The sequence below is a fragment of the Pleurodeles waltl genome, chromosome 1_2 (assembly GCF_031143425.1).
Source record: "Pleurodeles waltl isolate 20211129_DDA chromosome 1_2, aPleWal1.hap1.20221129, whole genome shotgun sequence".
Lineage (NCBI taxonomy): Eukaryota > Metazoa > Chordata > Amphibia > Caudata > Salamandridae > Pleurodeles > Pleurodeles waltl.
In genome coordinates, this window is record NC_090437.1 from 981,432,576 (window position 1) to 981,448,976 (window position 16,401).

General features: G+C 38.9%; 1 protein-coding gene across 12 annotated transcripts in view; it reads left to right on the forward strand.

Annotated features, from left to right (window-relative positions):
• The window catches only part of FRYL (FRY like transcription coactivator), a 1,894,812-nt gene that overhangs the window by 480,073 nt on the left and 1,398,338 nt on the right, over positions 1–16,401 (forward strand). For 7 of the 12 annotated variants that reach the window (XM_069201569.1, XM_069201550.1, XM_069201512.1 and 4 more), the window contains 3 exons: positions 12,328–12,429; positions 14,484–14,528; positions 15,253–15,356. In XM_069201569.1, the coding sequence (XP_069057670.1) occupies positions 12,328–12,429; positions 14,484–14,528; positions 15,253–15,356 (251 nt within the window). The remainder of the gene's footprint in view (positions 1–12,327; positions 12,430–14,483; positions 14,529–15,252; positions 15,357–16,401) is intronic. The other 5 variants (XM_069201557.1, XM_069201544.1, XM_069201536.1 and 2 more) reach the window with 1 other exon arrangement.

The following is a 16,401-nucleotide window of genomic DNA, read 5'->3' on the forward strand; positions in this document are numbered from 1 at the left end:
TATGAAAACTGGACAAACATAACTACAGACGCATGGGTCCTAGCCATTATCCAACATGGTTATTGCATAGAATTCATAAATTTCCCACCAGATGTGCCCCCAAGAGCACACAATATGTCCAAACACTTAGACCTGTTACAACTAGAAGTCCAAGCATTGTTACAAAAACAAGCAATAGAATTAGTACCCAACTATCAAAAAGGAACAGGTGTCTACTCACTATATTTACTAATTCCAAAGAAAGACAAAACGTTGAGACCCATATTAGACCTCAGAACGCTGAATCTCTACATCAAATCATATCACTTCCACATGGTAACACTTCGACGTGATTCCCTTGCTCAAAAAACAGGACTACATGTCAACGTTAGATCTCAAGGATGCATATTTCCACATACCCATACATCCATCGCACAGGAAATACTTAAGGTTTGTAATCCACGGCGTGCATTATCAATTCAAGGTGTTACCGTTTGGGATAACAGCCCCAAGGGTATTCACTAAATGCCTTGCAGTATTAGCCGCTCATATAAGGAGACAGCACATGCACGTATTCCCATACTTAGACGATTGGTTAATAAAAACCAGCACTCAGCAACAGTGTCTTCTTCACATGCAATACATTATAGAAACTCTACACAAACTAGGGTTTTCTATAAATTACCAAAAATCACATCTACAACCATCCCAGATACAACAATACTTGGGAGCAACACTCAACACACAAAAAGCGATTGCCACTCCAAGTCCGCAAAGGGTACAAGCGTTCCAAAATATAGCACTTAACATGCAGCCAAACCAACACTACCAAGTGAGGTTTGTAATTAAACTCCTAGCAATGATGTCTTCATGCATAGCCATTGTCCCAAACGCAAGATTACACATGCAGCCCTTACAACAGTGCCTAGCAAAACAATGGACACAAGCACAGGGTCAACTCCAAGATCTAGTGTTGGTAGACAGCCAGACACACTTCTCGCTTGAATGGTGGAACCCTATAAATTTTAACCCAGGGCGGCCATTCCAAGACCCAGTGCCTCAATACGTGATCACAACAGATGCTCCCATGATGGGGTGGGGAAGCACACCTCAACCAGCACAGTATACAGGGACAATGAGACAATCAACAAAAACTGCACGTAAATCATTTAGAACTGTTGGCAGTGTTTCTAGCATTGAAAGCATTTCCACCACTGATAGCCCACAAACACATTCTTGTCAAAACCGACAACATGACGACAATGTATTACCTCAACAAACAAGGAGGGACACACTCATCACAACTGTGTCTCTTAGCACAGAAAATTTGGCATTGGGCAATTCACAATCACATTTGCCTAATAGCACAATACATCCCAGGCATTCAAAACCAGTTAGCCGACAATCTCAGTCGAGATCACCAACAAACACACGAATGGGGAAATTCATCCCCAGATCCTACAAGATTACTTTCTACGCTGGGGAACACCAAAAATAGACCTATTCGCAACAAAAGAAAAGCAAAATGCCAAAACTTCGCGTCCAGGTACCCACACCCTCAGTCCAAGGGCAATGCGTTATGGATCAGTTGGTCAGGGATATTTGCTTACGCTTTTCCCCCTCTCCCACTCATTCCTTATCTGGTAAACAAACTGAGTCAAAACAGACTCAAACTAATACTCATAGCACCAACTTGGGCTTTGCCAACCGTGGTACACAACACTGCTGGACCTATCAGTAGTACCTCATGTCAAATTACCAAACAGGCCAGATCTGTTAACTCAACACAAACAACAGATCAGACACCCGAATCCAGCATCGCTCAATCTAGCAATCTGGCTCCTGAAGTCTTAGAATTTGGACACTTAGACCGTACACAAGAATGTATGGAGGCCATTAAAGAAGCTAGGAAACCTACTACAAGACATTGTTATGCAAACAAATGGAAAAGATTTGTTTACTGCTGCCACAATAATCAAATTCAACCACTACATGCTTCCGCAAAGAACATTGTGAGTTACTTATTACACTTACAAAAGTCTAAACTAGCATTCTCTTCTATTAAAATACATCTCACAGCAATATCTGCCTATCTGCAGATTACACATTCAACATCGCTTTTTAGAATCCCAGTTATCAAAGCATTTATGGAGGTATTAAAGAGAATCATACCCCCGAGAACACCACCAGTACCTTCGTGGAACCCTATTATTGTATTAACACGACTCATGGGACCACCATTTGAACCCATGCACTCTTGTGAAATGCAATACTTAACTTGGAAAGTAGCCTTCCTAATAGCTATCACATCTCTTAGAAGATTAAGTGAGATACAAGCATTTACTATACAAGAACCCTTTATACAAATACATAAACATAAAGTGGTTCTCTGTACAAATCCCAAATTCTTACCAAAGGTTATATCACCATTCCACCTAAACCAAACAGTGGAACTCCCAGTCTTCTTTCCACAACCAGACTCAGTAGCCGAAAGAGCCCTACATATATTAGACATAAAAAGAGCACTAATGTATTACATTGACAGAACAAAACAGTTTCACAAAACAATTGTTTGTAGCCTTCCAAAAACCTCATGCAGGAAATCCTATATCCAAGCAAGGCATTGCCAGATGGATAGTGAAATGTATTCAAACTTGCTATATTAAAGCAAAAAGAGATCTACCTATTACACCAAGAGTGCATTCCACTAGGAAAAAAGGCACCAGAATGGCTTTTCTAGGAAATATACCTATGACAGAAATTTGTAAGGCAGCCACCTGGTCTACGCCTCATACATTCACAAAACATTACTGTGTAGATGTGTTAACAACACAAGCCACAGTAGGACAGTCTGTATTACGAACATTATTTCAAACAACTTGAACTCCTACAGGTTAAGCCACCGCTTTTGGGGAGATTACTGCTTATTAGTCTATGCACAGCATGTGTATCTGCAGCTACACATGCCATCGAACTGAAAATGTCACTTACCCAGTGTACATCTGTTCGTGGCATGAGTCGCTGAAGATTCACATGCACCCTCCCACCTCCCCGGGAGCCTGTAGCCATTATAAGTTGAATGAAAATTGTAAATTTGTAAATAAATACTATTTTAATACACATTATGTACATACATACTTACTCCATTGCATGGGCACTTTTAGTATATTCACAACTCCTACCTCACCCTCTGCGGGGAAAACAATCTAAGATGGAGTCAACGCCCATGCGCAATGGAGCCGAAAGGGAGGAGTCCCTCGGTCTCGTGACTCGAAAAGACTTCTTAGAAGAAAAACAACTTGTAACACTCCGACCCCAACACTAGATGGCAGGATAATGCACAGCATGTGAATCTGCAGCGTCTCATGCCACGAACAGATGTACACTGGGTAAGTGACATTTTCCGTGTGTGTGTGTGTGTGTGTGTATATGTGTATATGTGTATGTTTGTACATATATATGTATGTTTGTATATATATGTATGTATATATATATGTGTATGTATGTCTATATATATGTATGTATGTATATATATATATGTATGTGTATATATATGTGTATGTATGTCTATATATATGTGTGTGTATGTGTGTGTATATATATATGTATATATATATATATAAGAAAAGATGTCCTGATCTGCGTGTTACGGCGCACTTAATTCTCCGGTGGTGCTGGTTTGAGGCAGGACAACCATATTTTCAGAAAACAAGATTCTCTTTCTGTTTTAGCAAGAGAAAACCGCACTCTGTCGTTGTGCCAAAAATACCTTAACTTTTAATACATTAGTGAGATCATAAACAAACAAACAGGAATCCCCTGACCCGTTTCGGTCTCACCGGACCTTGTTCACAGGTGTTTCCTGTGTGCTAATTTCGGCGCTTTAAATAAAGTACTCCAAAGTAACAGAAAAAATACTCAAGTTACACCACTTATCAAGGGTTACTCCATAACATCACTAAATATATACACTTTAACAAAGAAAAATTAAACGTTTTTCTATATACATATTTACCAAATTGTGACAGTGTTTTAACTACAATCCAAGGTGTTTTTCACTAAGTTCCACATTGCATTCTGGTATATGTAGTTTATAGCATTTCATTGAATCAAATTATTTTTAAATATATGTCATAAAATCTTGTTTCAGCGACTAATGGAGACTTCAAAGCAATTTCTGAGGTGTGTTAACAAAATATAGGGGCCCTCATTAGTTTTTAATTTATATTCACATTGGATTCATATTCATGTATTGCATGTTACCTACAATAGCACAATCCCCAACGTTTCTTTTAAACAAGGCCCTCACTAAATCCTGCACCTCTGATGTAAGGAAATTAATGTTTGGGTATTATTCCTTCAGTCAACTTATATTGATAGCGCCAAAATTATATGTCTATCTGACAAATGACAACGGGAAAGAAAGCATCTTATCTATTGGTGGAAATGACATAAAATAAATGAATGGCAACATCTTATGAGCTATGACAACCCTTATAGGTGTACAAATAACTCCTCATCCTGATTTAAACCTAGCGGGGTGAGAGATCGGATATCAAGTATATGTCTGGATTCTAGTTGACTCAATTGCTTTTCTCTGTCACCACCACGTTCTGATTTTAGTACCTGATCAATTACATAGAATGTCACGAGTTCCCACTTGCTGTCATGTTTCTGTTCCATATGTCTTGCTGTTGCATAGCTCCTATCCATATTGATAGTTGCTCGAATATGTTCTAAAATTCGCTTTTTAGTCTCACATATGGTACTGCCAACATATTTCAACCCACAAGGACATTCAATCACATATACTGTGAATCGACTTTTACAGTTCAAGTGCTTACGTATCACTCTCTCCATGCCAGTATTTGTGGAGTACTCTTTCTTATTCACCCCAATTTTACATGCCTTACAGCTGCTGCATTTCCAAAAGCCAGTTTTCTGTAACCAGTTTGCTTTTGTAGTTTGGAAATGACTGTGCATTAATTTATCCCTTAAGTTTGCTGTTCTTCTGAAAGTCATTAATGTGTATTGTCCCATGATTTCCCCCACTATTGGGTCCATTTGTAAAATTGCCCAGTGGTTTTACGAATTTGTGTGGCAGTCTGTGAGTATGTTGTTATGAACCTCAGCTGTTGTTGTTTGGCATGTTTAATGGCTTGGTTTCCTCCATGAATTAATTGTTCTCTTGATGATTGTTTCACACGTTTCTGTGCCAGAGCTAAACACTTTTTCGGATATTATCTTGCCAGGAATCTCTCCTCCGCTAATTTTAAGTGCTTCTCACACTCTTCCGGCTCTGAGCAGATTTTCTTTATTCGTAGAAATTCACCATAGGGAATGTTCCACTTTGTTCGTGGTGGGTGAAAACTGTTAGCATGTAATATGGAGTTCGTAGCTGTTATTTTCCTGTGCAATGAAGTCTGAATTGTCCCCTCTTTAACATAAATTTCTGTATCTAGAAATGTCACACGTGTCGCACTGATGTCGTAGGTGAAATTAAGTTTGGCTACATTAGAGTTCAAGATCTTAAAGTATTCATCCAATTCTGACTCAGTACCATCCCAGATAAGAAAAAGGTCATCAATAAACCTCAGCCAAGTCACTACTTTTTGTTGGTAAATCTCGTTTTCTTCTGCCCAAGCTATTCGTTGTTCAAACCATCCCATTGTCAGATTCGCAAAATTGGGAGGAAAAGAAAAACCCATTGCCGTGCCCTTAATTTGCAGATACAGTTGTTGGTTAAATAAGCAATAATTATTCGTTAGACAAATGTTAATCATTTCCAGAAGCATCTCATTGTGTTGATAAAAACGTATATTCCTTTGGTTGAGAAATAATTTGCATGCCTGGATTCCTATTTGATGTTCAGTGTTCGTGTAAAGCAAAACTACATCCATTGTTACTAATTTATAGGTGTCCTGCCAAGGTATCCCTTCCAGTTGTAACAGTAAGTCTCCTGTATCACGTAAATAGGAGTTCAAATTTCTTGCCAAGGGTGCTAGAAAGAAATCTATGTATTCTGACATAGGTTCTAATAGAGATGCTTTGGCTGATATTATAGGTCTACCTGGTGGATGTTGCAAATTTTTATGAATTTTAGGGAGGAAGTATATTGTTGGAGTTACAGGATGTTCCACTAACAAAAGTTTTGCCTCTACTTGATCAATGAGGCCTTGATCTTCCCACCTTAAGATACACAAATTTATCTCCTCCTTCAGTTTTATTACTGGGTCCCCAGTAACATGTGCATAACAGGTTTTATCCGACAATTGCCGCATCGCTTCTTTCACATAATCCTGTTTATTTTGTATTACAATGTTTCCACCTTTGTCCGCGGGTTTGATTTCAACCATTGTTTCCATCTGAAGTCTGTGCAGCGCCTGTTTCTCTGGTATGGTTAAGTTCTCCTCTTTCTTATTCCAATTCTTTTTATAAAGATCATGAATGACCATCTCCGCAAATAAATCTATTTTATTCCCTGCTGGTAGTGCTGGGTAAAACTTGGAAGGTGGTCTTTTATCTGTCAGGCCCGCCCCAAGAGGTTTAACTATTTCAGTAACTTCCAATGGTTTGTTTCCCAGATCTAAATTCACCAGTCATCAACGTCTCTTTATCTCCCACAGTAAGGTCATACTCCTGTGTTGGTGGATCATTTTTCTCTTTCATTTTAGTTTCCGCAAAGGTTTTGGCAAGTTTGATTTTGCGTATATACTTATAAAAGTCTATGCGTGTTTGTACTAAATCCAAATCTGTAGAGGGACAGAATTGTAGCCCCTTTTTTAGGACGGATTCCTCCGATTGGGACATTTCCCTGGTGGAAAGGTTAATAATATTTAGCTCTTGAAAGTTGCCGCTGTTTGAGTCCTGGTTTTTCTTTGTCTTCCCTCTTTGTCCCCTTCGTGTGGGTTTATTCCTTTTGCGCCTCGTCCTCTTCCTCTTGTTTTGACTTGTTGATCTTTGGATTGTTGTTGGAGGGCGAGGCGCATCTCGTTTAACAAAGTTAATTTTACGCCCTGTGTATTTGTTGAGGTTGATTCTCCTTCACTGGATTCATTATCAATTGACCTTGATTCATTACTTGATTTATCCGATTTTTCAATTTGGGATACATCTATTTGTTCCTTCAACTGTGCATATTGAAATCTCCTTGCAAAGGTGAAAATTCTCCCCTCTTCATAGTCACTTTTGTCCCTTTGAAATTTAGTTTGTTTCCGTGTTTTCACAGTCTCCTCATGTTGTTGAATTTTTGAAGCCATTTCACTCCTGATTTTACTTTCTTCTTCAGTTAATTTGATGCCCGCAATTTCTTGTTCTAAAGCCTTCAATTCAATCTGAATTTTATTCAATGCTATTTCCACATGTTTGATTAATATCAAAACTAATCCCTTTGATGAATCCAAGATATGTGCACCCCATTCTTCCAACAGTGCACTGCTTGCATCTTGGTGACTGGGCATGATACCAATTCGCAGGCCTCTTGGGATTCTGTTCACTTCAACATATTTCTTCAGGGTAAAAAGTTCCCACCATTTATTAATCTCTTTGCGTGATAGTTTCTCCCATTCACGTAATTTCATCTTCACACCACCATGATTCTGCGCCACTCCACTACTTTTGCCATTCAAGTTTGAGCTACTTGTTGCCTCATTAAAAATCTCTGCAGCTGTTGCAGTTCGTGTAGCTTCTCTTTCCTCCATTGTGCATAAAAAAACTCTATTTTGCTTGTAGATCCCACTAATGTATTTCCATGAGTTAATGTGTTATGGAATTTTTAGAACACTCCTTTGCAAAATGGCTGCGCTCGCATTAAGTAGTCTTTTTACAATCTCACTGCTTCCCGTAGATGCCAAAAAAGGCATCGCATTTGTTTTAATTGAGCTTTCACAGTCCTCTTTCTATTATTATAGCAGAGATGATAAAATAACTTTGGGACGCGAGACCGGTGCGTACTCGCGATTATAACAAATGTCGTTATAGCGACAGTTCCTTCGGAATTTTCTCTTCAGGTGGGTTCTTTTTGGTTGTTTTTGTTATCGGCCATTCTGATACCTGTGCTTTGCTTTTGGCCGAAGTTTTGCAATATTATTTAACTATCTAACGTGCTACACGATTGGAAATATTATTGAGTTTGAAATATATGTATTATTTAGCAGATTGGGAAGGCCAAATAACGGAGGTGATTTTGGAGAGGAGCATTATAATAGCTCACAAATAGATGACCTATTTTTATACTATCTTAAGATTTGAGATTCACAGCTGATTTGCCTTACAGGTAACTGTTTTACTGGCTACTCTTGATCTCACAATATTGTCAGTTTGCATGAATACTGGCAGGCTACATAACCACATTTTTGTTAAATCTACTCCCGGATTCTTGTCTGATACCAAGGGACTTGAGCCATTTGGGATAAGCGTTACTTTTTAGTGTTTCTTTCTAGTAATATATTTTTAGACTCTTTACATCACAACTATTGGAGACACGTTTGCAATTATATTAATAGGTTTCTGTTGGGAACTTTCCAGCTTGAGTCCACGTTTAGTGATACTGTCACAGGCATGTACACCATAGTGTGCAATTAACTTTATAGCACTTGCTTCACTACAAGTTCACATTTATCCATCCCACTTTTTGGTATGGTGACGGGTCCATAAAATTCTTTTTGGTACTTGATGATTGTCCAAATTTATTTACGTGGAATATGTTTGGTAAAATTTCAGCCCTGATGAAATCGATGGGGTTTCCCTGGACGAAACACGTGTTGGCTGTGGGGTTTGATTGGAACAAAGATATCAAGACTGATTCAAGGCAGTATTGCTGAGTAACTGACTGGATTGAATTTGGACATTAATATTAAAGTTCAAGATTTTCGGAACTGCATTGGAGACTGCTTCGCCTCTTCAATTATTTTGTTTGTATCTCACACCATCCTAAAGACACATAGCATGGTGTTCTCTTTCAAAGGACAATTGTAGTGACTTCAGCAGATATTTTTTTGTACTCATTCTTATACAAGTGTTTATTCTAACAATTGCCTCCTATCTGTTTATTAATTATTGTCTGTTTGGCTTGTGCACAGTTGGGGATTAGGGCGTGTGGTCCTCTAAGAGTGCACCGTGTGATAATTTATGCTAAGATTCATACTTACGTCGTAGCCTTGAGCGCCATTCTTTCCCTTAAGCAAACACCCTTTCAAATTAGAAAATTCGAGATGAGGTAGCTCAAGGCCACCCCTGCCCCCCCCCCGGAATGAAGCCACACTGGTCCTTGTGTATAAGTTGGGACATATATGGCAGTAGGCGGGTCACAAGCACCTTACTCAGAATCTTTTCATCCACATTTGACATGGAAAGGGGCTGATAGGAGGTAACTACTGCAGTGCCCCTATTTGGCTTGGGCAGCATAACTATGATGGCCTCACTCATAGTGTCTGGGAGAATCCCCCTGTCACAGGCCTCGGTGTAGACTTCAAGGAGCTTCAAGGACATAGTACCCACCCGACACTGGTAGAACCCTGCTGGCACACCATCTCCACCTGGGACTTTGCTGTCTTCAGTGTCCTAATGGCTGCTGTTATCTCTTCCCTGGTTAGAGGGGCATCCAGCTCAACCCTTTCCTCCCCTGTAAAAATCTTAATCTCCAAACCCACCAGGTAGTTGTGTTGCTCTAAAGCAGAGCAAGGAGGCAGGGGCGCATACAGTGCTTGTAAATGGGTCAAGAAGACCTTGAGTGTGTCCCCCTGTGTCAGCTTTCCCGTTTTATCTCGAATACCTGCTAAAGAGGGTACCAGCATCTCCTTGCGTAGCAGTGTAGCAAGCAATCTGCTTGTCTTACCGCCCGCCACATGAAGTTGCTTTACAAAGCTAGTTCGGCTGAATTTATCGAGGCACTGCCATACTATCCTAAGTTCCTGCCTACATTCTCTCCACTCCCTTAGCCTCTTTGTCTGAACCCTTCAACTGTGCCTTAAGTTTACCCAATTTCAGTTCCAAGATGTCCATCGACTGAGAAAATTGTTGTTTCATCCCCAAAGGTCGACTTCAGGCCCTCATTGACGCACTACCCCAGATATCTGCAAAATAGTTATTAATCAACTCTTTAACAGTCATGACACCTACCTACATCCTCCACAGGGGTATCCTAGGGGCCTCTCGCTTTCTAAACGAAACTAACAAGGGGGATTGATCAGATATCAGATAAATACAGTGCAAGATAAGCAGGGTCCACACAATGTAACAATGCACCCGATGTCAAAACAGTAGTCTAGGCAACTAAGTACCTGTGGCTGCCACAAAACATGAGTATGCTTTGATGTTTGGGTTTCTCACGCTCTACACATCCAGCAACCCTAAACGCTACATAACCGCTTTCAGGGAACTGAATATTAATGATATATTATTTGCCTTTGGGGGAAGATGATCGATATTGAAATTTCAGACACAATTCAAACCCCCAGCCAGAATGACCACAGTCATCATGTGTGCCACACCCACATTTATCACCACAGCAAAGAAGACCCCATTATCCGTATTTGGCACAGAGACATTAATCACACAAATATCTCTGCCAGCCAGTGTCCTTAAGATGGTCTACCGCCCATTAGGATCCAAGGCAACACCCCACCCGCAAAGTGGACCCCAGGGGCCACCCACGTCAGTACCCCACTGGTGTAACTAGAGTAAGAGGTCACAAAAATGTGACCCTGCCACCTACGTTTCAAGAGCGTAATGCAGTTTCCCAAGATATGGGTCTCCTGCAGGAATGCCACCATTGCCCCATAGTACCGCAGGTATGAGTATATTTGTTATTTATCAGTCTGACCTAGTCCCCTTACATTCCAGGTCACAAGCTTCCACTTGGAGGTCTTCAGTCCAGGTCATCAGTACTATCTATCTTACCCTCAACAAGCCATGCACCCCGCTGCCCCAGCCCGCAATCTCCCACCAGGTAGTTTAGTGAATAAGCTCTAGTGAGAATTTGTCCCTGTCATTAGTACTATAGTGTGAAAGAAAAACACATGAGCATTATTTTGGCATTCTACACAAGTAATCTCCCTGGGCTGACCACCAACCATTACACAAATATATAAATATGGAAACTAAAGGCACATTATTAAACTCATGATACATGTAACACTTAGAATACTAATCATAACTACCGAAAAAAACATTAATTAATGAGAAACTACATATGAGGTCCTTAGGCCTTAAAGGAATGATGGGCAGGTATACAATATGGAGCACTGCAATCAGTTAAAAAATACAACACGCTCTGTTATTTGACAGACTAACTGCTATTGGAACTTTCTGGCCTTCTTGCAGATTTTGCATATTTTTTTTACAGTAGCATTTTGTATCACGTTTATCTTGCCTTGAACCAAAGGCAACCTCACAGTGTGCTGTTCTAGTTTATCTTCTAGTCATTTTCTGGTTCTCATTTCACTTAACAATGGAGGGCCTGAAAAATGCCCTCTATCCCTTGAAGGTAGAATCTTAAGTCTTGATAAAACCTGGAACTACCTCACATTAATGAGATCGGTATTAGAGGTTGTGAGTAGTGATTGCTTTTTTCTTTTCTTATGTATGATGTGCACTTAAGTATAATACTTGAAATTAGCTTTCCCCTTACATCAAAAGTAATATGATTGCAGGTGTGACATGGTTTGTTGCTTTATGACGAATGAAAGAAGACCGGCCCAAGAAGTTGAGCATGCATTTTCAGATAAGTTCCGACTTCAAAACATGGTGACATCTTAACAGAATTTGTTCTTCAAGTTCGGTCAGACCTTAGCCATTGGTCACAGAGCTGCTGATAAAAAATCAAAGCTTCAGAAATACTTTCTGTAAGGATAGCCGATTTGTGAAATCTGGGTTTTCCACCTAAGTTGAGCAGGTGAGCTGAAAGTCATTATGGATGAATTTCTAATAAACACTGATCTTGAGTAGCTTGGAGCTCAGGGTATATTAAAAAGGAAACAGATAATTTATTGATACTGATTGTTCTACAGAACATGCCAGTTGATTAGGGATTGAAAGCTAAAAGAATCCACACACAAAGAAATAATCAGATGAACTTGAAATGACATTACTATCTTTACTGAAAACTGCAGTGTGGCCCAAGAAATGAGTGGTAGACATGCCAGGGTAACAAAACACCTTACATACGTAAGTGTGGGTTTTAAATTGGCAACAGGATTTAACTTAGATGTAAAAATTAAGTATTTCAGTGTGCTTTATTTTTCTTCGGTTGGTTGCTTACATTTTGATTAAGAATGCAGTTTTGGTATATGGCCCGAAGATATTTTTGATGAATAACAATGATATATTCTTTCACTTTACCTTTTATAGGCTTTGTATCCTCTCATCACCTGTCTCTTATGTGTCAGTCAAAAGCAATTCTTTTTAAATAACTGGCACGTTTTCCTGCAGAACTGTTTGTCCCATTTGAAGGTAAGGGACTGCAATCTTCAAATATTTCCAACTTGTACTGTGAATGTAATGACATTGTAATAGTTATCAAGGTGTTAAAATAATTTTGTTGTTGGCATTACGTAACTCATACTGCTGTAGAATATGCACCCAAGCTCATTTTTAATGTTATTCTGGTACATATGATAGCCTGTGTTTTTACCACATCTACAAAATGGTTAATGCTCATCATGGCACACACTGCATACCTCTTAACATGACACTGCAACATTTTCCTTTAAATTGAAACGATTACATTTCTAACAAATCACTCAGTATTGCTATTTGGATTATATAATTTCTCTTTTTAGGTCTGACTGGCTAAATTATATCCGAGGGGTTATTTATAGTGTTGCAGTCATTTTATATTAGGGCTGAGCAGAGTTCTCGCAGTTCTGCTATTTGGAACTCTGTGAAGTGGCAAAAAAACTCTGCCATGCTATGCAGAGTTCCGCTAGTGGCAGAGTTTGGGTAAGTCGCGCTGTTCTGGCTAAAGTTTCTCCCATGCTGTAAAATCAACACAAACGGCATCACACGGAGTGCCGGAGGGCACTAACTTCTTTCTACTGCTCAAGTAGACTTTCAACTCGAGTAGCAACTTTCACAACTAGAGTAGTAGCGACCTGCTGTGACCGCCTGCGTTCTGAAATCGTGCTCGCCAACTTATCGATTTTCCTCACTCATGCTTGTCAACTTTGCCGAGTTTTTTGGAAACTCTGCACGGCGTGGGTAAAACTCCATGAACTCCGCGAGTGAAGTCTCCGCCCACCCCTAATTTTATTGTGCTGCTTAAACTACCAGTGCAAATTAAAGCTTTCTTAACATATCTGTGCTGAAGCTCATGGTGGTGAGGTTCCCAATGGGCTGCATATCTACATAAAGTCCTTCCTGCTTCTCTGTTGTATGCATGTTCTTGCTTAATTTAAATCTAACTAACCACATTTGAGTGTTCCTTGCATGCTTCCGTTATCCATGTTTTGTTGGCTGTCATATATCCTTCATTTAATTTGGATGTTTCACCTTAGCCACATTTCACAATGTTTCTAGTACCACACTTATAAAGTAACATGTTCTTTAACAGTGCTAAGAGAGATGGACTTCTGTTAAATGTAATTGTGGACTAGCGCCAACCATGTCCAACCATAAGCAGTGACCACTGGGCCATCCATTTTATGATTTATACTAAACCTTCACTTTAGTATGTTAGAATGACAGAGCTTTATATTTTCGTTTTAAGCCTTTGTTCTTTTGTAGATAAGATGCTCCTTTTAGTTTTGAGTAATAAAGCAACTATGCCTCTGACGTTTCCTTTTTTGAATACCTTTAACTAGTTCCCATCATTTTTAAATGCAACATAGGGTACAGCACTGTTTTCACAAAAATCCAATCCTACAACGTTGCAAGCTGCCTTTTTTTCTTTTCAAGAAGCCTTTCAAAGGATATTAATATATACTTTTTTAATCTTTGGTGCTAATGATGGTTTAAGGTTGCAGCTTTTTAAATTAATGCTTTAATTGATAATGTCCCAGTAACATTAAGCAGTTGGATAATTTCATTGTAGATGTAATGATATATGCTCAGATATTATCAAGGCTTCTTGACTTGTATAGAATAGGGCAAGAAAAACAGAAAATCACAATTGTCTGTATGAGATATTGTACTTTCATAGTTTGTCTTGCCCATAGGTAAATACAATGGTGAAATATTAAGAACCTGATTTACTATAGTACATAATGCCTATAGATGTTATCTCCATAGTTCTTCAAGAACCCCCCTTAGTTTTATTTATTTTTTGGTAAAAATTAAGTTAAAATTGGGGAGCAGGAGTTAAAATGTAGTAGTCGTTCATTTGTTCTTGCACAGAAAAACGTTTTGGTAATATGTTAGTATGCGGATCCATGCTGCCAGCATACCAAGATCTGCTAAGAGCATGTCGTTTTTAGTTGTCTGTTTTTTTGTGCCTTTTTCATCTAACCTGCATGTGCCTCCCATTCTCATGTTTGTTATGTTTTGCTGTCTCATATTGCTTTATTTAGATGCCATCTAACAACAGTATCAGAAAGCAAATAGAAACACTTCAGGTGAGTGCATGTGATGTATTAGGGCAAGACCGATAAATAGCAGCTTTCCATGCCACTGCCATTTTCCGCTTGTTTATTGTTTGTGTCCGTGTCTGCAAAACTAATTAGGGCATTGCAAAGATGCATCAACGTGAACCAGCAGAAAGCATATTGAAGAAGCTGTAACTGAGACACAAAAAAAAAAAAATTGTGAACAAGTACTAAAGTTGCAGCTTCGTAACACTTCTTTGTGACGTTCTTTCTACTTTCAGCAGTTTCAAAATAAACTTTTTCTTTAGCTATGTGAAATGTGATATCTTATTTTGTCATTGAGCTCTCTTTTTGTGTTTAGTCCATTTCAAACATTTGACTTTAAATGTTTGAGCTAATAAATACAGCAGCACCTGGATGCATACTCACAATCACATTTCTGTCATGAAATTCAGTGCCTATTTTCTAGCGTAAATTAGCTGCAGGTGTTCTATTTCAATTGTAATATCTGTGCTACAGGTTATAAACCAATTGTTACTTACTGGCGCCTTACAGCACAGAATATCTGCCAAGCCGAGGTTTAAGACTTGATTTCACCAGAAGCCTGGTTTAATGTTGCTATATATTGCTTTTTGATTTACAGATTATTGGCTGCGTAGTTCTGAATAAAACATGATAAAATATTAATTTAGGTCAAACTAGCTCATCATTTCCTAAGTAAATTTAATTTTTTTTTTGTTTTACTGTATTTCAGAATAAAGACCCCAAAATGTCCCGAGTAGCACTGGAATCGTTGTATAGATTGTTATGGGTTTATGTAATTAGAATAAAATGTGAAAGCAACACTGTAACACAAAGGTATGTTTTCTACCCATACAATTAACATTTTATGTATATTGGAATATGTGCTTCACAATGAGATTTGACAAAAACGTATTTGCTTAACCATCATGGAATCAGTGTATACTTTATTTTTTAGCATATCAAGCAGAGATGCAGTACAAAGACTCGCTGCACGCAGTTGCACCAGTTGTTATATAATAACTTTGCTTATGTTGGTGTCTATAGGTTTCAGCATTTTGCACAGGGTCCAAAATGTAGACAAAACAAATGCCACATTATTTTCAGAATGAAGAAAATGGAGAATACTATCCTGGCTTAGCTGAGCTGATGAAACTCATTTTGACGAGTTTCAAATGAGGAAGCTCCTTTTCCTTGAAAAATATAGGAATCTCGTTAGGGTATAAAGAGGTACAGAGGACAGGAGTTGTGAAAAAATGCTCAGTCAGAAGATGGGAGGACCAGATGGGTATAAGGAAGAGGAAAAGACAAAGCGGGGATTGTAGGGGTATCCTGCACCCTAAACAAGACAAAGACAGCTTAAATAGGAACTGCAAGAAGGTAGGGGTCACAAGATTGAGCTGATCCTGAAACAAAATGTTTGGAGGGATGTCTTTTTAACATGGACATTCATTATAATGGATTTGATAATGTGCAAGTCAAGACTATTTAGGAGTTGTACAGATATGTTTCTGGAGAAGATGTTTCCTTAAGCATACTTTTTAGCCAACTCACATACTGTACTGTCTTGTGGTACACTTTGGCCATAATGTGGACACGTTTGCATTACTTGTATAATACATATTTAATATACTCACTCAAGTCATTGCCAGTGTGTGTTGTATGACTAGCTGGGATGTGCAGTGTAGCAAATAATTTGTCCAAAGTGATGTTGGAGGCAGATGTTTGAAAGTGAAGGTGATTTTATAGCTGTGATAACCCATGTTGTATTAATTCATTGAGAATCGGCACAAAATGTATGTTAATGTGCTGTAGAAGCACAAATCATGGTGTATGCTGTTTCACACCCAGGAATCGCATTAAAATAAAGTAGGGTGGTTCA